General features: G+C 43.6%; 1 protein-coding gene and 1 long non-coding RNA gene across 4 annotated transcripts; one reads left to right on the forward strand and one right to left on the reverse strand.

Annotated features, from left to right (window-relative positions):
• The first annotated feature begins 3,847 nt into the window (after positions 1-3,847).
• Positions 3,848-7,248, forward strand: MYOD1 (myogenic differentiation 1). The gene is made up of 3 exons (XM_036383994.2): positions 3,848-4,543; positions 6,015-6,093; positions 6,637-7,248. Exons 1-3 carry the CDS (start codon positions 3,989-3,991, stop codon positions 6,885-6,887), a joined length of 885 nt encoding a protein of 294 aa, XP_036239887.1. The 5' UTR covers positions 3,848-3,988; the 3' UTR covers positions 6,888-7,248.
• On the reverse strand, positions 4,180-23,631 carry LOC118687200 (uncharacterized). Of its 3 annotated transcripts, XR_004980307.1 has the most exons (8): positions 23,232-23,631; positions 15,277-15,362; positions 15,045-15,099; positions 14,828-14,958; positions 12,232-12,407; positions 10,370-10,464; positions 8,531-8,925; positions 4,180-4,248 (listed from the first exon to the last, which is right to left on the reverse strand). It is a non-coding gene; the product is annotated as an uncharacterized LOC118687200 (long non-coding RNA). The 3 variants fall into 3 exon arrangements; XR_004980306.1 differs by lacking the exon at positions 4,180-4,248 and having other exon boundaries at positions 8,490-8,925; XR_008508446.1 differs by lacking the exons at positions 4,180-4,248; positions 15,045-15,099 and having other exon boundaries at positions 8,490-8,925.
• Positions 23,632-24,000: the final 369 nt, after the last annotated feature.

Raw genomic sequence — 24,000 nt, forward strand, 5'->3', positions numbered from 1 at the left:
AACACACGCACTTTAAAACAACCTCTGTATTCATCTATAAAAACACTGCCATGCGCCACAGAATGGCTCAAAGCAATTTTAGAATCATGCTAGATTTGCCTGTGTTGAGATTTCTGCTCTCTAATACAGAAGGAGTCTAAAAGATATTTCCATCTGGACTAGATTCCATCACCCATCCTCATGCTGAGCATACCTTATTCAACAATTAGTTCCAGTGACTGCAACTCAACATGAATAAGAGCAATGGAATCCTTCCCTCTCAGTATTAAAATACAGCCCACTAAGTGTGACCAGAGCAAAGCTACTAACTGAATTCTAAACTAGTGCTGTTTAAAACTACTTCATGTACTACTAGTAACGTTTGACCTACTTGTACAACAACCTTCACCTTTTAAAAGGTGATGACCTGAAACATAGTTACAGCTTCCTCCACAGTTTACAGCATTTAACAAAGTCCAACATAACAAAAAACCAAACTTGTACATTTTTCAGAGCCAGACTTACTTGCCTGTAATTTTTCCATGAAGTAGTGCCATGTCTGTTTCTCAGACTTCTCATGTTCATCTTCTAACCAAATGTATCCACACACTCTAAGAATTTAAGTCTTTTTCTCTCCCTTTTCCTTTGCCAGAACATGTTCTGGCCCCTCTGCCTCTAAAGACAATTCTGTTAATTCCAGATAAACTCACAATCAGCTGTTTCCCCAGCCTCTATCCTCTGAAAAAGAAAAGAGAAATCAACCAGTTACTGTAGATAATAAGCTCTTCTTGTCCACATGCTGCTTCTGCTGAGAGGGCACACACACTTGTGAGTATGGTCTCAGATTTAACAATACCTGTCAGTTGTGTATAGGATGAGTCTATCCATGTTTCTCAACGTAGGAAAAATAATCTGCTTCTGCCCTCCCAGCTTACTTTCCAATCACAAACTGAAAAACAATATATCAAAGATGAATGTAGAATAGGTTAAGGGCAACAGCTCTTATAGAAACTTTGCAAATTATCTTTTTCTGCTGAATGTTTGTTAAGCCACACTCTCTGTATCTGTATTTCCAAAGCAGTGCCCAAACAATCCAAACACACAGCCTGGCACAGCTCTGAAAAGCTAGTGTAGCACCAGTACCCTAAACCTAGCATCCAAACTGGAAGCTCAGGAGAGACTTACCTTAACTGAAATTATGAGTTACAGCGCCAGAGGCTTTCAAAGAGGTTTAACAATGGAATCCTTGTAAAAGCTTGCCATAAGAACTACCTGCTCTCAATGTCCTTAAATGTTTCCAAGTGGAGATTGTTCTGTCCCTCATCCTCTCCACTGTGGCCACACAAAATCCAGAAGAGTATCTCAGGGTTTGTTCTTTGCAAGGACATTTTTTCAGGCCTCATTGTACATGGCAACATCTTTCTGGACAAACCTGTCTTTGGGAATGACACTGGAAAGTGGATGTTAGTGGTGGCACCAGCAGGGAATCACAGATTCAGAATTGTTAGGATTGGATGGGATGTCTGGAGATCAGCATGTCCAAACCCAAAGAAGTATCCTCAAGGGCACTTTGACTGGAAGACTACTGTGTGGAATTCACTCTGTGGTCACAGCCTTCTCCTGACCTTTTCACTTGGAGGAATTAATGCACTTGAGCCCACACTCATGGGCAATTATTGGCAAACTCCCTGTAGTGCTTGTCCAAGCCCCACTGTTTGTTACCACTTTGCCAAAGGTAACCCCTGCTCACTCAAGTCCCTGAATGTCTTTTACTGGGGTCACACATAAGCTACAAGCACACAGAGGCAAAATAGTCTACAACACTGACTGAATATTAGGTAAAATTACCTTTTTCCAAAAATTAAGCCAATGGTCTGGAGAGAGTTTAAGTGTCTTGAGTGGGTCACACTGCCAGCACAAAGCCTTGATATCCCATTTTACATGTTCAGTTGTTACAGCACAAAACTCTTTCTCATTTAAATTTATTTTACATTATTGCATACCTTGCACTATTTTGAATACAAATTATTTTTACTTTGTTAGCTGTTCAATAAAGATTTAAAACCAACTATCTTTATTCCTTCTGGATCAAAGAACATCTGTAATAACATTGAAGTGTCTCCAGAAATTTGCCAGACACAGCTGGGAGATACATTTCTAAATGTGCAGGGGTGGCCAGTAGCTGATCTGCCTTCTTGGGACATATTTTTCAGCACCAGGTACATTGAAAGGATGAATTTCTACATATCGTTTTATCTTTAAATAAAACTTTTATCTTTTAGAGATACTCACAGCTCTCATCTTAGTCTGTACTCAAAGATATTTAGGTAAGTAGAAAATGGGGAGTGCAGATTAGGAATTTTGCCAAAAAACAAATTGTGTAACAACAAAAGAAGCCACCATCATGAATCATGACAGCCCATCTGAGAAGTCACAGGCATAGGGACTGGGAATTGATCATTGATGGATGTTTTTTACCTTTTGCAATTCTGTCAGTCATCCCCTTGTCCCACTGACTGCAGAGCTTTGCTGCTGATTTTGAACAAGCTGAAATTTCGCCAACATTTATAACTGCAGAACAGAAATTATTTTTAGCTTGTGGGACATTAAATATATGCACTACTCTTTTAATCATTAAGTCAGTGAAATCACACAGCTGAATTGCTGAATTCCACTGAGAAGAACCTAATTTCCCATTTCAAATGATACTCAAAAAAACAGAGTAAAAACTCTGGCACCCTTGAGGGCGTTACCAAAGCTCATCCCATTTCCCCAAGCTCCAAACTCTCCCACTGCTAGAAATAAATCCTTATCGAGCGAGCCGTCCAACTGCAGCGCAACCGCAGCAAAACCGCAGCCGCGGCACGGAGTGAGATCCATCTCTCCCAAGGTTTCCGAGTGAAGGTAAACAGAGCTGGAGGAGGAACCCGGAATGCCAGAGTTCGCAGGGACGGATTCTCGAGGGCAGGAAGGCTGGCGCACCGCGGGCCCGGCGGCGCTTCCCGCTGGGACAGGCCCGCAGCGCCACCGGGTGGCCGACACCTGCCCGTCCCGGCTCTCCGCGATGTCCCCGCTTCCCCCTGCCCCGCACCTCCCGCCGCTCCGCGCTGTCCCCGCTTCCCCCTGCCCGCACCTCCCGCCGCTCCTCGGTGTCTCCGCTTCCCCCTGCCCCGCACCTCCCGCCGCTCCTCGGTGTCTCCGCTTCCCCCTGCCCCGCACCTCCCGCCGCTCCGCGCTGTCTCCGCTTCCCCCTGCCCCGCACCTCCCGCCGCTCCGCGCTGTCTCCGCTTCCCCCTGCCCCGCACCTCCTGCCGCTCCTCGGTGTCTCCGCTTCCCCCTGCCCCGCACCTCCTGCCGCTCCGCGGTGTCTCCGCTTCCCCGCCGTCCCGCACGGTCCCGGCTGCCCGCGGTGTCCCCTGGAGCCCCCGCAGTAATTACCCTTGTGGCCGCGGACAGACCTGTCCAGGGGCTGGGGGCTTGTTCCCTGTGAGGGAGAAGCACACACCGGTGTGTGCGGGGACAGCGGGGCGCGCCGCTCTCCCCCCGGACGAGAGGCCAGCGGCACCCGGCACCTTCGGGCATCAGGGCGGCCGCTCTCCCTGGCGCGGCGGCAGGGCGGGCTGCTGAGAAAAGAAAAAAACAAACAGGGGAAAATGCAGCCCTGCGCGCATCCGAGCGCCCGGGCCGCCGCTGCCCCTGCGGGACACCGCGCCCCCCCCGCCGCCCCGGCCCCCGGCCCGCCCGGCCGCGCCCCCCGACCCGCCCCGTCCCGACCCGCCGCGCCGGGGGGCTCGGCCATAAATACGGCCCCGAGTGGCGCTCCCGGACCGGCGCGGCTGCGGAGGGGGGTCGGGGCAGCAGCCAGCGCTGGTGGCCTCGCCTGGGACAGGCTGCGAGAGTCTCGGCTCTGCGCACCCGCCCGGCCGCAGAGCAGCCCGGTCGAAGGCCCCTCCGTTCCGAGCCCCTCGCTGTCCCCTCTGGCCTAGCCGCTGTCCCCTCTGCCGCCCCCATGGACTTACTTGGCCCCATGGAGATGACGGAGGGCTCCCTCTGCTCCTTCACAGCCGCCGATGACTTCTACGATGACCCGTGCTTCAACACGTCGGACATGCACTTCTTCGAGGACCTGGATCCCCGGCTGGTGCACGTCGGGGGTCTGCTGAAGCCCGAGGAGCACCCGCACCACCACGGGCACCACCACGGGCACGAGGAGGAGCACGTCCGGGCGCCCAGCGGGCACCACCAGGCCGGCCGCTGCCTGCTGTGGGCCTGCAAGGCGTGCAAGAGGAAGACCACCAATGCCGACCGCCGTAAGGCCGCCACCATGAGGGAGCGCCGGCGGCTCAGCAAGGTCAACGAGGCCTTCGAGACACTCAAGCGCTGCACCTCCACCAACCCCAACCAGCGCCTGCCCAAGGTGGAGATCCTGCGCAACGCCATCCGCTACATCGAGAGCCTGCAGGCCCTGCTGCGTGAGCAGGAGGACGCTTATTACCCGGTGCTGGAGCACTACAGCGGGGAATCGGACGCCTCCAGCCCCCGCTCCAACTGCTCCGATGGCATGGTGAGTGCCCCAGGGAGGACTCCCTGCCACCAAGGTGCCCTGGACGCTGCTGGTCCAAACCTGAGCAGGGCGAGTCACCTCTTCCTGCCCTTCCTATAGCAGCTGCCTTCTGTACCTCCCCAGGCAGAAGACAAAGTCCTTTGTCGTGCCTTGAGCACCCACAGCGAAGGGAGGTGGGGTCCCCACATGGCAGGATCTTTGGGAAAGAAGAAGAATCTCTTATACACTTTGTTCCCTAGGATAAGAAGTTAGGCAGGTTCCCCATGTCCTGGAGGAGCCAGGGCAAAGTTGCTGGGGGAGAACTTTGGGAAGCTGCCTGGAATGGGGGCATTGCCTGTGATCCCATAGCTTTTGAGGCATCTCTGTTTCCATCTTCTGCTGTATCATTACCTTTGAATCCTCTAAGGACAGCAGAGAGCAAGGGCCCCCCTAGGACATGGTAGTTACGCGGGAATTGGTAAGAGTCTGGGTTTTGTTTTCCGCCATTCATCATGACAACAGGAGGAGTGTCTAAGCAACAAGAACTGGTTTTTTTGACCCTTAAGAAAAAGATTATCCATTTCTCTTCTCACTCACTTCATCCCCTCCATAGATATTTACAAGCAATAGGAAGGAGAATCCAGGCTTTCAGTCCAGTTTGTATATTATGGGCATGGGAGAAGAGGGGTGGGTGCCAGAGAGGGTGTCTCATCCCCACATCTTTTGGCTGGGGCTGTGGGTTCAGCCTCTGGTGTGACTCTGGGCTGGTGGGATGTGGTGACCTGAGTCCAGGACAGCTCTCTGGATAGACCATGAACTGCCCTTTCAGACCAGAGACTGCTTGTTGTGCTCTGGAGGGGATAGTCATTACTGAGTTCATTGTCTGTGATCATGAGATACTTAACAGATTGGAGAGATTTACACAAATTATTCCTCTTCAAGATACAGCCTCTTCTAATACAGGAATTTGATTGTGGATTAAACTATTGGAAACAAATATATTAGTCAATGTTCTAGAGCATTTTCTATACGAAATGGAAATGGGAAGAGAAACTGAAGGAAATAAAAAGGGACAAGGTAGACAGAAGCTTTTAAAGAGGAATTATTGTTTAGAAAAGTCTTCAAAAACTAAATTAAAAAGACATAATTCCCCTTTCACACAGGTCTCAGGATAACCAGTTTACTCAGGTCTCCCTGTTGTAAACTAAAGATACATTCTGATCAGAATGCTGGAAAGCCTCATCTCATCTGTAAAGTTGCAGCATTCTATGCAAGAGTGGTAACTTTCCTGTGGAACAGCTGTGCCACATAAACTATTCTGGGGTGGACCCCCTTCTAGACACGTTTTTTCTTACTCAAAGATTCTACTACTCGATGGCATTTCAGACAGCACTGGAATGATGGCAACAGAACAGAGCCTGAAATATGAAATTAGATGGTTCCTGGGATTTGGGTAAGAGTCTGACCTCACTTGGATTTCTCTCCTTCCCAGATGGAGTACAGTGGGCCCCCCTGCAGCTCTCGCAGAAGGAACAGCTATGACAGCAGCTACTACACAGAGTCCCCAAATGGTGAGTACATGTCCTAACAGCAGTGTGAAACACAGAGACAGAGGCAGGCAGTGCAGCAGCTTCCCTGTGCCTGCTCCGTGTCCAGCTGGGCTGAGAGAGGAACCTGCCTTTCCAGCCAGCAAGCCACTGCTGCTGGTAGGGGCCCTGGATTTCCTCTAGTTGTATTTGCAAATATGGGGATGTGTTATAGCTGTATTTCCCATTTTGCAAATCTAACAGTTGGATAGAAGTATTATGCACCTAATTTCAGCATTTAACCATATTCTACATGAAGACTTCTTACTCTCTCATTGATCCAAAATGGAATAATTTATGACTGATTTTAAATCTGCTCTTCCCTTTCTATGGACTCAGTGGAGCCTTAGATCCTCCCTGTCCCCAGAGCAGCACAGTGTGGTTGCACCTCTCTTCCATTGTGAAATGACAATCTGTTTTCTGGTTATTGGTGTCCTTCACCAATTACTATTTCCTCTGAGTCTTCACATGCCCACAAATGTTAATTACCAACTGGATAATCTGAGCACCTTTTTGTCTGTTTTTTAGATCCAAAGCATGGGAAGAGTTCTGTTGTTTCCAGTCTCGATTGCCTCTCAAGCATTGTAGAGAGGATTTCCACAGATAATTCCACATGCCCTATACTGCCTCCAGTGGAAACTGTTGCTGAAGGGAGTCCCTGTTCCCCTCCAGAAGGAGTGAGTCTGAGTGATGGTGGAGCCCAAATTCCTTCCCCCACCAACTGCACCCCGCTCCCCCAGGATAGCAGCAGCAGCAACCCCATCTACCAAGTGCTATAAGGACCCCTCCAGCTGGACTGCACCAAAACCAGTTTGCTCTGCTTGGCCTCGCTCAAGACCTGCCTTCTAAGGTTGAAAAGACTTCTAAAGACTTGTTCCAATTTTAAAATATCACTGAAAATTCCTTCAACTAACTTTGCAAACCTGTATCACTTCAAAGTACACATAGTTATTTATTGGTTGTTAAACTAAAGTTATTTAATACATCTAGAGATAAAATTGTATACCATGAAATGGCCAATGTTTAATCCGGGCTGTGGGGAATAGGAAGCTGGCTCTTGAATGTGGAGGAAAATAGAAATCTACAGCAGTAGAGGCATGATAGATCCTTCCTATTACTCCTGTTCTGGCCAAAATAAGGTTGTGGACCATTTTTTATAAAAACTTTTGTATAATTGTAAATAAGAGTTGCTTTCCAAAAAAAAAAAAAAAAAAAAAGAAGAAAAAAAAAAAGAAAAAAGAGCAAAATAAATAAATTTGAAAAAAAAAAGAAAGAACCAAAAACTTAAAAAGGGGAAAAATTTAAAAATATTTAATATTGCTTGGTTTGTTGTGTCAAACTTTAACTTTATATATTTATACGATGTGGTTGCCAAGAATGTTTTCAACAGTATTCTAAATAAAGACCCTTATTTATAAAATCTGTGGTGTTATCTTGACTTTCCTTAGGGCTTCTAGAATTACTAGTGCATTTAGGAGTGGTATTAGATCTCTGCCTTGGCAGGAAGAAGATACAGGCTCTGATTCAGCAAAGAAATCAAGAACATGCTTCAGTTGCACTACTTTGCATAAACATGCTGCTATCAAAGGGTCTCCTTTCTTCATATTCTGTTGTGGCCACTGCTAAAGCTAGACCTGAGCATCACAGGCCATTATTAGAGGGATCAATAAATAAGCATGTTCCTTCTCCTGCTCCCAAAATTTACAATTACATTGCAGCACTTGATCTTACAAAGATGTGTTGAAACTAAGAATCACAAAAAATGAGATTCTCCAAATTCCAGTGTAGCTACTGAAACCTCATACAAAACTCACAAGAACAGGTACTACATTTTGGGACAAGGGTTTACATTTTTCATTCAAGTTCTATTTTTCAAGTGTTTGTACTAAGTTCATGTATTCCCAGGTATTAGAAACTAATTGCAAAGGAGTTTTTGTCATAAAGTTCAAGTCACAGATCACAGTTTTCCTCAAGTTCAAGTTGGAATGTAGGCCAAAGATAGGCAGTTTTAATTTGGATTTGAACTTTATGCATCTCTGGCAGCACTGCTCCAGGGATTTGCTTCTTGTTTAGAGCCTCTCTAAAAATAGCCAGTGGGCTCTGTTTCATTCAGTATCTATGTGTAACCTTGAAAGCTGGCTATGCAACTGAAAAATGTTTAGCCCTGAGCTGGTTGTCATTGGAAAGTAACAATCAGGGCGTTTCTGTGCATCTGGACAAGAATAACCAGCAACTATGACCTGTTTCTTATCACATCCCTATGATTTATGGATTTTGTAGAAACATCACAGTAAAATAAAAACAAAAAGCACGCTGAAAACCAATCTAGGTATCGTCATCATCACTAAATACTTTGATGACAGACTAGTCATTGTGTTCTCTGTTAGGTGACTATTATAGAGGGAGTTTGTGCAGCTCTTACCTTAAGCAGGAAAAAGAAAGAGGGAACAGCTAATTCCAGGGAATGTCTCCCACTCCTTAAATCACGTATGGCCTTGAAGATCAATGTTCTGTGGAGAGGAGAGGAGCAAGCTTCCACGTGTTGAGCAGAGCAATGCAGTTGCTTCTCCTTCTTCCTGGGGCAGTCATGCTCCAAGCTTGGTGATTTTTCCAGAGGGGCAGGGATGGTAGCAGCCATGGGTATTCCTTCCTCATCCATGATCTTGGGGTCATGGTGGATGATAAATCAGTGTGGAGGCATGGGACCATTCTGTGGAGCAGCCCAGGCTCCCATGGATCAGAGGAGGCTCTGAGGCAGTACTGGCCACTCATCATCTTCATCAAAGTCTGACTTTGTAAAGGTCTCCCACTGACTCCCTGTGGGCAGAAAACACTCCAGCCCATAAAGATTGAGCTTACCCCTTTCATTTTTCCATTAAAAATAAAAATCAAACTAATTTGAGAATGTGTCATACTGTCATGAATCGGGAGGGTCTTAACTAAGGTTGGAAAAATAGCCCAGGTTAGTTGGAAGCCTGTATCCTTTATAAAAGCTAAGGAGAGACAGTTGCCTCAAAAATCAGGACCTCACACATCATCAATATAATTTTCATTGCCTTCAGCAATGAAATCAGGCCAAATCAGGCCTGCAATGCTAAAGATTCAAAAAAATGCTTTTGTGAAATACTAAAGATCTTTTAATCCCCATAATTTGAGGCTGGTAAAAGTATCAATTTTACTGCCATTAAATGGCAACCAAAAAGTATTTTGGAAGCTCAGGAATGACAGAGGCTCTGGACATGCTGGCAGTGCAGAGTTCATGCCTGCACTGCTTGCACCCCACTCTGAGGGACACAATGGGGGGTACCTGGCTGTAGGGCTGGCATGGCAGAGAGGGCACAGGGCACTTGTGCTCAACAATGTACATGCAGTTCCATGTGAAGTCATGTATATTGCATTTCACTGATTTATTTTAGCCACTCGAGTTTCCACATACTGATGTTAATGTTACAACAGAGAACAGGCATTTAGCACATCTCAAAATAGATGGATGGATGATGAGGAAAAAATATTCATAGGTTTCCTATGCAGAGCCCATCTTTCTCCCATTGATGTCAGTGAAAAAAAGTTCACTGGAGTAAGGCCAAAGGGTGTCAGCACTGGTAAATACATGTTTAGGTTACAAATATATTTATTTTTTACTTAGATAAGGAAAATTGTTCTCTTGTGCCATCTCTTCCTGTCTATTTCTAAGGTAATAAATATATTTAAAACAAAGCCCTGTGCATGAAGAGGACAGCATGTAACTGATAGAAATATATCCCAGTCTATGAGTAAACATTTTGAGGCTAGTAATGTTTGGATTCAGAGCTTCAGTTCTGACACAGCCAAGGAGTATATGCAAGGCTGATCCAATATATACAAACTTTGGGTCTTAAATTGGACTCCTGAAGATGAATTTAGGCATTTTGGGTTGATCCTACAAGACAAAGTGCAGTCTACCATGGTCTACCTACAAAAACACTCCAGCATGGGCTCCAAACACACACTGATAGTCTGAAAGTTTTTGCCACATAAACTTTCCAGTTCAAAATGATGTTTCCTAAGGAACACTGCCTCCATCAGGAAAGTCATATAGATACAAACAAATAAAGGAAAGTAGCTGTCTTCAAATATAATGATAAGTGCACATTTTAGGAATGTTTGATTTGATTTGGTAGCTTAGGAAAGCACTGCATGACAAACTCAGTATTACTGGTTTATCTCACTCAAACCACTGCTATGGAAGAAGTGAAGAGGAATAAATTTATATCTCACTTACATGTAATAAATGCTCCAATTTTACATTTCATCAGATCATTTGCCAGTATGAGAATGAAGAGGATCTTTTTCCTACTTTCAATATTCCACAACAAACTGCAATAAAATTGCAAATTACAATGTTAAACACCATATCCTGCATTATCATAGCAATACTGCTACAGAAGTATTTCACATACCAAACCTTCAATTTTAGGTAAAAGATATATGAACTATTCTTGGTATCTGTTTTCCCTTTAAAAAGATTTTATTATCTGTATCCAAATATATTAAAGAAATATTAAATTGGCAGTTTCTTCACACCAGATACTGCTCTTCTACAATGACTTGTCACTTTCAACTCAAGATAAAGACCTTAAAAAACCCCTTGAAAGTGGACAGAAAAGCAGTTTTCATTTTACATCTTACATTTTGCGGGGATATTTAAAAGGTTCAAAATGTGCAAAGAGTCAAAACTGCCATCTTCAGAAGTACTACATTCAAAACAGACAAGGAAACCTTTGTACCTCATACCTCATGAATTGTAATGAATGAATTAATTAATATTTCATTTTTGTTTAAAAATTTCCTTGAAATCAGTAGGAATATTTCCAGCTTCAGTACGAATATTTTCAGGCTACTGCACATACTGTCTGGGATAATGTTCAGGTAGCAGTGCAAAGCCAGGACAAACTCCCTGCTGTGACCCTTTGCTGGTGCTCTGGTCACTGACCCATTTCTGTCACAACACTCTCAGATGTGCCGATCCCCCTGAGCACAAGCCTCTGAACAAGCTGCCAGGCTTTAGTGCTCACCTGATCTTCCAAGTACCATCCAGAAACTGCCCCCATAATAGTGCTGAAAGCCTGCAACACTTCCTAAATGAGTGGCTGACACGGAGCCTGTGATAGCAGGAGATGGTATGAAGGTCATTTCACATAACTTGCATGTGGCAATCTTGGCTTCACAGGCAGTAGGTAAAAAGGCCTGTGTAGAGTCAGAGTGCAAATCTCTGACAGCATGACCTGGAGATCATCTTGGGAGGCACATTCAAGTACCTCATTAAGCACTATTTACTATCAGCTCACCCTCCCTCAGCCTCTCAAATCACTGGTTTTCTAGTAAAACTGTTGAACAGCCATGACCTCCTCTCCTTGATGGATGCAGCATGCTCCCTTCTCAGCAGGCTTGTTGTGCAACTGGGAATGTCATTAAAGTGGAGACCTTTCCATCTTGAAATTTCAGGGCTAACAAGGGAGGGGATGGTCCCTAGCATAATACATAAGAACTGTCAGATAGGCTTTTCCCTCCCAGGACCCAGCAGGAATTAGGAACACATCTGACAGAGCCACTTGGGTCAGTACAAGGAATCCAGAAATTTCCCTGTGGACCCAGAAACCTACATTTTGCATACACAGCCACTTGTGAATAAAGATTTAACACTGTAAGCTAATGGTGAAAACTGATCTATCCTGTAACCATGGGGTGATAGAAAACCTCAGGGGTTTCCCAATAATACAGTCAACATGGCACTGAATTCACATTTTCTTACTATAACAGCAATAACTTTTATCATCTACAGGCATCTTAGCAACATCAACAGCTGTGCTATTTATGTAATAATGCATAACCTCACATTTATCAATAGCAAGGCAAATGCTGTAACTATTTATTAAAAATTTACTAAAAATTCTAACAGACAATAACCCACTTAATCACATGACTGAGGGAGGTTGCAATTTTCATTGGGATGTTGGGTTTTTTTGTTGGGAGTCAGATTCACTCAGAAGCCTGTCAGCACAGTTACCTCCGTGTGCTGCATATCCATGGCAGTAAAAGGGGTCCCCCAATCTCCACAGTTCTCCCTAACCCACCTGAACTGACCTTGAGCCTTTTCTGGTCCAACAGCCACATCTGCTGGGAAAAATATCAACTACATTTCTTCCTCAAATCATTGCTTGGTGAACTCCATGTTCTGTTTTATCATCTTTCCATCCTGTCAGGTTTGTTGGTGCAGAAACAGCAAAGATCGTGACAGTCTTCAGACAGCACCTAGAAGCCTATACATTAGGAGCATCAAGAAAAATATATTGGAATATATTGGAAAACCCAATTTCCAGCCTACTAAGAACCTTCTACAGAAACAGAGAGAAAAAAAAATTGTAAGTTTAGTATGGTTGGTTGGGTTTTGGCTTTTTTATTGCTAGACAAATTCTGGGGCACCACTCTATTTTTCTTTAGGTGAAAAATAGAGACAAAAGGCAGGAGAAAATGGAAAGTCTTTGAATGCATTGTAGGGCCTGTGCTGAGAGCAGTGGTCCTGAGGGAGACAGGCTGCTTGCCAAGAAGGCAGGTGGGCCAGATGCAGAGGAACTGCAGATGACAGCAGCATCACAATGACATTCTCTGGTGACAAAGTCCCTCAGTAGGGCACAAATCTTGGCCACTGGACCAAGGGAGGTGATTTTCCCCTCTACTCTGCTCTGGTGCGATCCCACCTGGAGCTGTGCCTCCCTTCTGTGCTGAGCTCTGGGTCCTCAGCACAGAAGGGACATTGACCTGTTGGGGTGAGTCCAGAGAAGGCCACCAAGCTGATCAGAGGGATGGAGCACCTCTCCTATGAGGAAAGGCTGAGAGAGTTAGGATTGTTTAGCCTGGAAAAGAGAAGGTTTCAGGGTGGCTTTCCAGCACCTGAAGGGAAAATACAAGAAAGATGAAGAGAGGGCATTCAAAAGACCATGTAGTGACAGGACAAAGGGAACGGCCTCAAACTGAAAGAGAGTAGGTTTAGATTAGGTATTAGGAAGAAATTCTTTACTGTGAGCGTGGTGAGACACTGGCACAGGTTGCCCAGAGAAATTGTGGGTGCCCCATCTCTGGAAGTGCTCAAGGCCAGGCTGCACGGAGCTCTGAGCAACCTGGTCTAGTGAGAGGTGTCCCTTTCCATAGCAGAGGGGTTGGAACAAGGTGATCTTTATGATCCTTTCTGACCCAACCATTCTATGATTCCCTTTATACTGTGGCCACACAACATTCCTTTCTTTCACATCAATGCTCTACTTCTGAATCCTAAACAAAATGAAACAATACCTTTTTGTTCTGAATTTTTAAACTTGTTTTTATGGCACCAGCGAGTTTCCTGAGGCAGAAGCCTAGACAATCTACATTTGAGAGCTGCTGCAGTGTGAAAGTACATTATTGAACCAACAAGCAGTGTGTAAGCTTTTCTCCTGGCCACCGGAGGGCAGCATTTCCATGAAAAACAGGACTTCGACATCTTTTTTTAGTATATCTATTCCTTTTTCCCCCCTAAACTCTCACATCTAACTCTTTCTCAGCTCAGGTAGAGAGCATCATTTCACACTGCAACAATTGAAATCTATGAACTGAATTCCTAGCCAGTGTAAATTCATCAGTCTTGCTGGCAGTTGACACAGTATACTGGGATTATTACAGCAAGTACAAGCTCATGGTTTGAGTTTGGATGCTCAAAGATGCATTTTTATGGGAAAAAAACCTTTTGTTTATATGGCAAGGCATCCCTATGTATGGACTAAATTTCAGGATGAAGAGCATCACAGAGCAAAGCATTTATACAACAGCTTGTAAAGGGAGACCCATTCTCCATCCAGGGCACGTAATGCTCTCATTACAGATCTAATGGCATGGATGCAAGGGGGTTCATGTGTCACACGTGTTCCTTTGTATGGGACAGGTCACACTCACATCCCTTTGTTCCATTTGGAAAGGAAGCGGGTATGTGCTAGGCACTCGTGCTCGGGCTCTCAAAGGCTGTCCTCTGCAGAACTACACACTTGAAACAGCTTGCAGTTGAAAGCCAGCTGCACAAAATGTAGTCCCAAACATGCCTTTCAAAAGCTTCACAGATGCCAATTACATTAAGCGATAAGAAAAAAAGCAACGAAGTAATGTGCCTAATTAACAAAGCTAGAGATGGAGCCAGCCACTTGGTTTGAAGTACTTCCAAGAGAGATGTTAAATGCAATGGTCAGGGCAACTCTGGAAGAAATAAATTAACATGCTGGGTTAATATTTCAAGCTCTGTGGGAGTAAAAACTGTGTGTGGTAAGGGGAAACAAAGGTAAAAATATCACAGGGTGCTATTCTGTTTGTTTGCCAAGGACACTTTAGCTTTTGCCATTTATTATTCTTCATGGTATGCTCAAAATTATGCAAGAAGACATAAAAGTGTCAGCATTGCATCACTGGCCTTCCTAAATTTATCTTTCACCCACCTGTTAAATCTCAGCTCAAGGTCAAGAGAAAAACCATTTTAAGTGAATACACTATGAGATAGACACATTCATGAAAAATATCTTAGTAGGGTTCTTTTATCTTTAGTACTATCTGCAGCCACAGCTTAAAAGATTCCCCACTCTATAGGACAACAGTGGAGTTTTTTTCTGGTCCTCATAAATAAGAACTGACTGACAGCTGCCTGGTTCCAAATCTTAGATACCTGTGGTTGGGAAAGCTCAGACCATCACAAACTCTCAAGTTCCAGCAAGTAGTGTAGCTTGAATCCATTCCAGTACTCATCTGTTGGCAGCTGTTTCCATCTGCTCCTTCTTGAACCCTTCTGCTGACTCCCTAGGGAAGAGCAGGAAGATTGTCACGCAATGAACTCACTTGTTGTGAGCTGGCTGCTCGTGTTTTACCCCAGTCTGTCATCTCACCTCATCTGCTCTCTGGCCTTTTTTTGCCATGAGAATTCTGAGTTCTGCTCTGCACCTAAGGGGGAAAAGAAACCCCAAACCAACCATTCCTCAAATTATTCCTTCTTTCAAGTACAAATAATTATTATGAACAAGAGATACAGAAAAGATTGATCAGATCACTTAGTCCTCACAGCTGTATCCCACAGTGATTCCTGCATGTATGTTTTGCAGCTAGAAGTGTCTGACATACCTTCACTTTGTGATGAGGGAAGGCAAATGCCCTTCAAGCACTCCATGACCATTACCTGCAGCCTTTTTTTTTTTGTTTGTTTGGTTCTGTGGTAAAACACAAAATGGAGAAAGAGAAAAAAAATCAAAAATAACATTTCCTATTTTAGACATCAGTGTTTATGTTTTCTAGACTTGCAGCTGAGCCTTTAGGAACTTTGGTTGACTGAGCAAATGTCTATGCACATTGAAGCTCCTCTCTTAATTTGTCCCATTACTATTTTATGTACTTGGTAACTTGATATCTACACTAACATTAATTACCCAGACTAAGCAAAAGATTTTATTTTTTCTTAACCAAGATAATTAGTTTGATATTTTCATCTTTGAAAGTTTTAATTTATACTTTGGTATATTTTCTCTAGCCTGATTTCCAATTGGACCAAACCCCCTCAAATCTCTTGGGCATTCAAAACTTTCAGGTGTACCTGAAAATGCAAACTGTTGTTCAGAGACATCTTTTTTTTTTCAATCCCAAAGTACCTGGAAGTACACCCCTAAATATAAGCAGCATTCTACAGATGCTATTCAGCCTAGGGTTCAGAGAGGAGAAATAATCAATAAGAGAAGCAATACAACAGAATATGGAAACAAAGTTGAAGAAGATTCCATTAGTAACAAATGCAATCATCTGGATTTTACCCTAGCCAGAATTATACATATTTGTGGGTATATTGGTCAAAATACCTCCTAAGAGCTTTACAGGCATAAACTCAGGAAAATAGAGTAATTTCTCTGACTTGCCATGTCACCTTTTCTGTGGAGCACTGTCCTTTGCAGCATGCATCTGTCTGCTTGGATTATGCAGTGATCAAACTGGGCCACACAAGCACAGCACCACCTCAGCACGGAGACCTTTCTATACAATGAAGGCTTCTGAAGAGGCTTGGCATGATAAAGCAATTAAGAAACATCTTTGCCCACATCCTGAATTACTACCACACAATCAACCATTTCCTCCACTTTTTAACAGGCAGAATAAGCTGGAGAACAGTTTCAGAAGAAACAGTAGAAACCTATTGTATTTTTTATTACAGTTGGAAAATTTTCAAAGAAAAAAAGGTCTTTATTATAGATTTGAGAATTGGACCCTCCTTTTTTCTCACTGCTCCATAGGAAAGCCAATAAATATGCTATTGTAGACTGTCTTAGGATGAGAATCCATCCTAGAAGAACAGAAAGGTCCAAGTTTGCATGAGAATGGAGCATTTCTTAAGGAAGACCCAACTCTGATTTCTTGCAGGCCAACTCTGAATATCTTGTCCCACTGTGATCCTTCTCTGCTCCCTCATCATTTCCCAATTCCTCCTACTGCTGGGCTACCTAGAGGCAAAGACTACAACTGCAAAACCTGGCAGAACGCACAGATGAATCAGATGGAATCAGTAAACAATGACTAAAAGTGCAGCGTCACAGGAACAAGCGTATCACTGTGCCTCAAGTTAAATCATTTAAATACAAACCTGCTGCAAATCTTAACAGGAATTCCAGCCACAGTCTGGAGGGCTGGTATAATCCTATTGCACTGGGATTCCTACAGAAGTCTTCCCCAGGTCCTGGAAACCTGGTAGAGCATGTTCCTGCTTCCTGGAGTGCAGAGATCATTCATTACAGTGTGTCCCAGAAGGGAAAGGCAGAGGACAAGCTAATAGAGGTGCCATCCCTTTACTATTGCCTTTCTTCTAGCTCTCAACACTTCATTTAACTGGAACAAAAGGTTGCTGTCAATGCTAAGGCATAGGCCCAGGCATGGGACTGGATAAAGAAATCTTCATTTCCAGCAGCTGGTCCAAGCTTTGGGACAGAAAGTGGATTTTGCTTTCCATTTACTCACATTTATATTGTATAAATCCTGGCTTTTGACAAAAGAAATGCAGCAGATTTCATCCTTAGTGCCAATTATTTAACTAGCATCACTGGAACTATTATACTTTATATCTCTTCATATGCAGCATTCAAATAATTACTTCAACAGGATTAAATGTCATATTTCATGGGACTGGCTGTGTAAATATTTACAAAGCTAGAGAACAGAAAAGACATCTCAGAGTTATTGATTCATGTCAAATATTGAGAAGCTGGGTTAATCAAGGGATTTAAGCAATGCTTTAAACCTTTGAGTCAGCATTGTTGAGATTTATTTAAACTACTCTTACCTTTCAACATCTAAAGTTTTACAAATAGTTTATAACAATAAAGACTTACAGGCCATTTTCCCATCTGTTTGTCTGAGGACATTTCAGTTACTGTTGTGAACTCAGTAGGCTGAAGAAGTAATAACAGCTCTGAAAAGTGAATCCTTCAACAAAAATAAAGTTCTCATTGCAGTAAAAAAAAAAAGGTAAGAAATTTGTAATTATTTTGTGGTATTAGAGAAATAGCCAGCTGATGGGCAAGCACATACATTTTATAAAACGGAGCATATTCCATACTCCTTGGTAAGAAACAGACCCTAATTTTTTCTGGTTTTTTGGTGATTAAGTAAAAAAGATACACTTGCAGTGCTGAGACCTGCATGCCTTTTTCAAGAAAAGACTAGCACCTCCTGTTCTGTATTCTGTATATAGTAGTTGTGAAATACATATGTCTGTATCTATGTGTTTGTGTCTGTTGCTATGTTCATGCACCTGCAAATTGGCTGAGATCTTAAAAACATAATGACAGCATTAGTAGAGTTTTGTTTTCAGAAAAGGCTGACTAGGCCAGTCTGAGAAAGTCAAGGACCTTCTAGGACCACCAAAACAAATCAACTAATAAAATAAAGCCAAGTCCCTGGCCTTTTCTGAAACTCTAGCTGTAGTGCATGGTAGGAATTAAATGGTTCCAACCTATGTGCCCTCTTTTGGCAATGCAGATTCAGAGCCCTCAGGATGACTGAGCTCAGCTCGTAGTAATGAGTTTAGATAAGGGGTTTTTTGTTATGTGCTGACAGGAAACTTCCAATTGTAAGCTCAATTTTCCTCATCACCAGCTGGATTTTTGCTGGATCACACCTAGATCAGCACGAAGAAGAGGGACAAATCCATATCCTTCCATAACACGGCATTGTAACAAAGTAGCGCATTAGCTCTATGCCTAATTTCAGATGCTTAAAGCAGACTTTGCTGTGATTTAGCTCCATGATTTCTTGAGGAATAATTATTTCTCTTTTGGGGAAGATCTCATCAAAGAAAAATTCTGACACTTTTACTACAGCCTTGACTGAAGGATGTGCTCCAAAAGAAGCACAGTGCCTCACCAAGGCCAGATTTAAGGAGCTGGGGGTGAGACAGACAACTCAGCAATGTTTTGCAATGCTTATTGCCCTTTTTGCAAGGAAAGTGCTCTTTCCCGACAGGTAAAACAGTTTGGAAATCTCCCTAGTCCTTCAGCAAGCAGCAGAACACCACTTCCACCACCTTGCCTTACTTGTGGGCACCGTCTCCATAACTGCATCTGCTCGGTTCCATCTCCCATCAATTTTCAGCAAAACCAAATGGATTCAGGTGGGAGCTTCTCTTAGCTAACAGAGTGGGTAAAGACCAAAGATGATCTCTAACGTGTCACAATATTACTTCCATTTTTTTCCAGAGCAGCTTCCATTTATCTCACAGTTTGAGGCATACTTTCTGAAGGGTCCCAAAGGAATTTGCAAATCAAAAAGAACCTTCACTCAGAAATGTCAGCCCAGTAGAAATGGATGAACAAGTGCAACTCTTCAGGTAGAGCACAGCAAATGCTTCCCAGCTCAAAGCAAAGCCATGCAACACTTGGAAAACATGAATGGGAATGAAGTACATATTCAAACAAAACTGAAGTAATTAAGAATAATAAATTCAACTATAAAAGTGCAGGAACAAGCATTTAGCCATAACTTCTGCTGCTCTGGTTGCTCTTATTAAAAGCATCATGACTTTGTATCATGCTTTGGGCTATACATCTCTTCAGACATGCAGCCTCTCTATGACTCCCTCAGTGAACACCAAGCACGAACCCACAATTTTTTTCTCCATTCTCATTCTTTCTATGAAAGGCTTTCATCCAATTAATGACAATTCAGAGGGGTAAATCTAGCCTTTCAGAAAAGTAATAACATCTATGCAATTGCAGCTGCTTTACTTTTAAATTATTTTCAAGGACAAAATGAGTACATTGCATGCTGAAGTCCATCACAGCTTTCCATTTCAAGACCTCAAACCAAATGATTTACAAGGGTCAGTGCTAACAGATAGAGCAATTCACAGCATGATGTAATCTAAAACTGATAAAAAACTGCACTGAAATACTGTTGAGTTGTCATGAATTTAATACAAGAGAGTACAGGCTGAATTATAGCATTCAAGCATTGCAAAACTGGTCTTCCAACCCTGGCTGCCTTTTCTTTTGAGGTTATAACTCTTACAAATAACTCTCAGCCTCCTCCAGCTTTAAAACATTTTGAAAGTACTCTCCAGTTATATTCATAGTTGTGCACAAAGTCACAGGTTCTCTTAACATTTCCTTTTCCTCTTCATATTGTTACAATGGGTCATTCTTTTTCTTTGAAAAGATACTGAGTGATGAAGTCAGAGCTAGGCTTACATTTCAGGAGTGGGAGCTTCTTCAGCAGTCACCATTGTTGGTGTCCTCCCTAGAAACCCCAGTGAAGGAAGAGGCTACAGAGGAGTGCAGAATCAAGTACTCTTGACACACTAGTAAAGCACCAAAGCATACAGCAAAGCCTCCTGATGTGCATTTCTGTGCCTATACAGCCCTGGGATTTGGATCTGTCAATCCAACGTCTTCAGCAAGAGGCAAAATATCTTCACACAATAATGAATATAATTAAATAAAATTTTAGAAAAAGGTTAAAATTTCACTTCAAATTAATGAGTTACTAAGTTTAGGAGCATTAGGGAATATATGCTCAGTCATCTCCCACATTGAGAAGAAAGCCCCTTTGGAGTTAGAAATCACTGCAGTTCTCAGCTAAAGAGGTAGAGAGCAGGGGGATTAACAAAAGAATAGCATGTGAGCCCACTAGCTTATTTTTTTTTTAGTTTGTAGACAGAATTTAGATTTCTGTCTGAAAGACAATCTACCTTTTCTTGTATATGATTGCCCTGAGGATGCTGAAGTATAGGGCAACAAAGGTGACCCCAGTACACCAGACACAGAGGGAAAAGAAGGACTAATTCTTCCCAGGTCATCAGAACAGTGAGGTGACCTAACACCAGTGACAAAATTAGCAAATGGACTCACTCTCTAACTCAGCTACACAGAAGTTAGAAAACTAAAATATATCTATGGCTAATAAAACCTTTGAGTTAGAAGGACAGCTAAAATCATAGATAGACCAACAGGACTGCTCAAAGTGCACATATAGTCTCCTGACAGTAGGTGTGCCACAAGGGAGACCTTCAGAATGACCTTTCTAAACTCTACAGCTCATTTTCCTCACTTATGCCAGATTTTGGTCAGCCCCAACTCAACATAGATGATCGTCAAAGTCTCTCACCAGTTATTAGAATCAGTTCAGAGAAAAAAATTTATTTTCAAGATGTATGGATTTTAATGCATTTAAAAATTTTCTGGTAGCACCACCTGCAGCTGCTGCTGCTATACTATAATCCTTATCCAAACAGATTGTGAACTTTTTGGATAACCTACCAACTCTGTGCTTCCTACAGAGGTCTCCCAGCATTATTAAAGCTGGTTTAGATCTTTTTAACGTGTAAAGCCTAGTGAAATTAATTAATAATTTAACTTAAAATGACAAGTTGTATCACAGAAAAGCTAGACAATTTGGGGACTCACACATTCACCTTCATATTAAGATATAAACTAGATGTTTAAGGATTTAAAGATGTCAAACATAAACTAGAATAAAATCCAGTTATAATATCATTATTTTTCATGGGACTAGGAGGACAGAAGTGCTACTGTCAAGTTTGGGATTAATCATAATTCCATAGGAAATTTTGTCTGCAAATTGGAAAATTAGATTATTTCATTTGTCTACCATAATCCAAACATTTCTAATTATGAAAAATTACTTTTTTAATTAAACTAGAATTTTATATTGCTATATGGCAAGCTTAAAGCAAAACTTTGCTCAGACACAGCAGCTGCTAGGCTGTCTTAAACCTTCCATTCCATGCAAACCAACAGCCATCCATGCAGTCTTATCAACCGTGTCTAATTAAACAAATGCAAATCATGCTGCAATCTACCATGCAATTCAAACTCTCTGTGCCTTAATATGCAGTTATTTTGTGCCATGATCCTTGTTAAATAAGGATACTTGTTAAATAAAGATATTATTTTTGAACACTTTCCCTCTCAAGCTTCAATATCAACTTCAAACCTGATGTTATCTTTCATTTTCCACATGAAAATGATGTCTAAACTTACGTTCCAATTTATATTTCTAAAAGACCTTCTATTCCAGCAGCTATCTTGCTCCAGATCTCACAAGCTCCTGCTTGTCCATCAGCCTCTGGTTTGGGGCCCTCTTTCATGTCTTTTGAAACATCCAACTCTTCTGATTCTACCAATGCTTCTTCATCAATTACAGCTTTAGTAACTTCAAAGAAACCTTGCAGGTCACTTAAGCATGGCCTCCCCACCTGAGTCCATGAAAACTCTCTTTAAACAAACTTTCTACTTTTAACATGTACTCCCAGATGGCTTCTAAGGTCCTGCACCACCCTCCTTCAGTTCCCCAGACAAGAAGGGAAACCCAAGCAAGGGAAGCTGCACCATATCTCTTTCATTCCCACAGTTGCCTTAGATCCCAACACTGATATTCCTAAAGAGGAATCACTCACTGCAGGTAAGGTAATGTGGAAGGCAGGAGAGCTAATGAGCTAGGAAAGAGTCTTTAAAGTTATGGATGGGACCAGAAGGACCCACAAGCCTAGGATTCACAGGCCCTTAACATCTTTCCTGGGTCACCTGCCCTCCACAGTCTTCATTAACTCTCAGAACCTACCCTACAGCTCTTTCCCATTGGCCCCCAGACCTATTATTATCAAAAATAGGCATTTACTATGATTTAAAAGAATTTTTGCATGTATTATTTTATATCAGAATCAAGATCCTCTTTTCCTTTCTTAATGCCAGGCTTGGGTTCGCAGCCCTCTTTTCCCTCTGTGTCCTCTGGCTGGCAATTCTCAAGGATTTTAGATAGTGTTTCTGTACTTGTGATTCTCAGATTCTCCCTCTGTCATCAACCTTTCTGCCTCTGTTCAGTCCCAGTGCTGAAGCTGCTGTCTGGCATCTCTTTCTGGAGATTTTTTCATCAGTTTATGCTAGCTGAAGTGCAAAGTTGCCTTGATTTAGCCTCACTTTCCCATTTCTCATTCATAGCTGATACGAGTAACGTACTCCCGTTCCTGCTGTCTTCCCTCCCTTTTCCCAAGAGTCACACACAAACAGCACCAGGTCCCAGGCCTTCCTTCTACCCCACCAGCTTAAAGAGCAGTCTGTTACCATTTTCACAGATAAATCTGCTAGTTAAACATCTTTGGAATGTCTCACCACATCTACTGCAGTTTTCTTCTCTGCATCCCAACCATGCAATGCTCTTTGCAAGGAAGCTGCAGGTGACCAAACATCTCATCTCACAAACCTGAGCACACCAATTGCTCCTTGACAGCCTTCCACTTGTTCTTCCCCTGCTGTTCCCACACATCTGAATTTCTCTCATACTTGCAAGTTCAACCTAACTGCTTTCCCCTGGTCTGCCCTCTTCTGTTGAGCACGGTATTGTCCCTACCACTTGTACACTCCATCAGCATTCCCTAACCATGTACCTTTCCATTGTATGTTTCACCAGCCTATCCCATCCATCATGACATGACTTCCCATGGTCAATTCATGAAGGCTCTGCTCTCCAGGCTTTCCTCCTGAGATGTTGGCAGCAAATAAAACAAAATACAGAACACATCTACATACCTCTGTTACTTCCTTTCCACACAACCATCTTCTTGCTGTTCTTCAAGCTCCTTGCAAGATAGGAGCTGGGGGGGTTTCAAAACTTCCCTTGTCATTACTTGGGAATTAATGAGAATAAAAAAAAGAATAGAAAACGCAAATCCAAATTGCAACTTCCTACCAACATAAGCATTAGGAAAAAACCCAGGTGAACAGTAGGAAAAGATAGACAAGTGGTGTAGGTGCGTGGAACCGAGTAAAAGCACAACGTGATAGGAAGGGACAGCCCTGGGTACCCCTGCTCGCGAGGCAAGAAATTTACGCCTGGGGAGATCTTGAATTGTGCCCTTCAGCCAGTCGGGTCCAGGCAGGACGAGCACAGCCGTGACTCATGTCAATGGTGCTCCAGATTGGTCACTCCGACCCGAGCGAGAGGCAGCCCCGGCACAGCCAGCGCTCCCGAAGGGGACCCTCGGTGTGACCGCCGCGCGGTGCGGGGAGGTGAGCGGGGCGGGAGGGCGCTCTGCCCGCAGCCCGGGTCCCGGAGCGGGCACCCCCGTCCCGGCGGCGGCGGCGGGCGCGGCCCGCGCTAGGACCCGGGCGGGAGCGGCGCCTGCGCGGCGGTGCCGGGCGGCGGGCGGGCTGCACCGAGCGGCTCGGCAGCGGCGGCGGGAGGAGCGGCGGGAGGAGCGGCGGCAGCGCCGCGGGTCCCGCCGCCCGCACCGGCAAGCGCTCGACCCGGGCCGGCCGGGCGCAGGGGCGGAGGCAGCGGGAGCGCGGCGCTGTCCCT

Source organism: Molothrus ater, chromosome 6, assembly GCF_012460135.2.
Source record: "Molothrus ater isolate BHLD 08-10-18 breed brown headed cowbird chromosome 6, BPBGC_Mater_1.1, whole genome shotgun sequence".
Taxonomy (NCBI): domain Eukaryota; kingdom Metazoa; phylum Chordata; class Aves; order Passeriformes; family Icteridae; genus Molothrus; species Molothrus ater.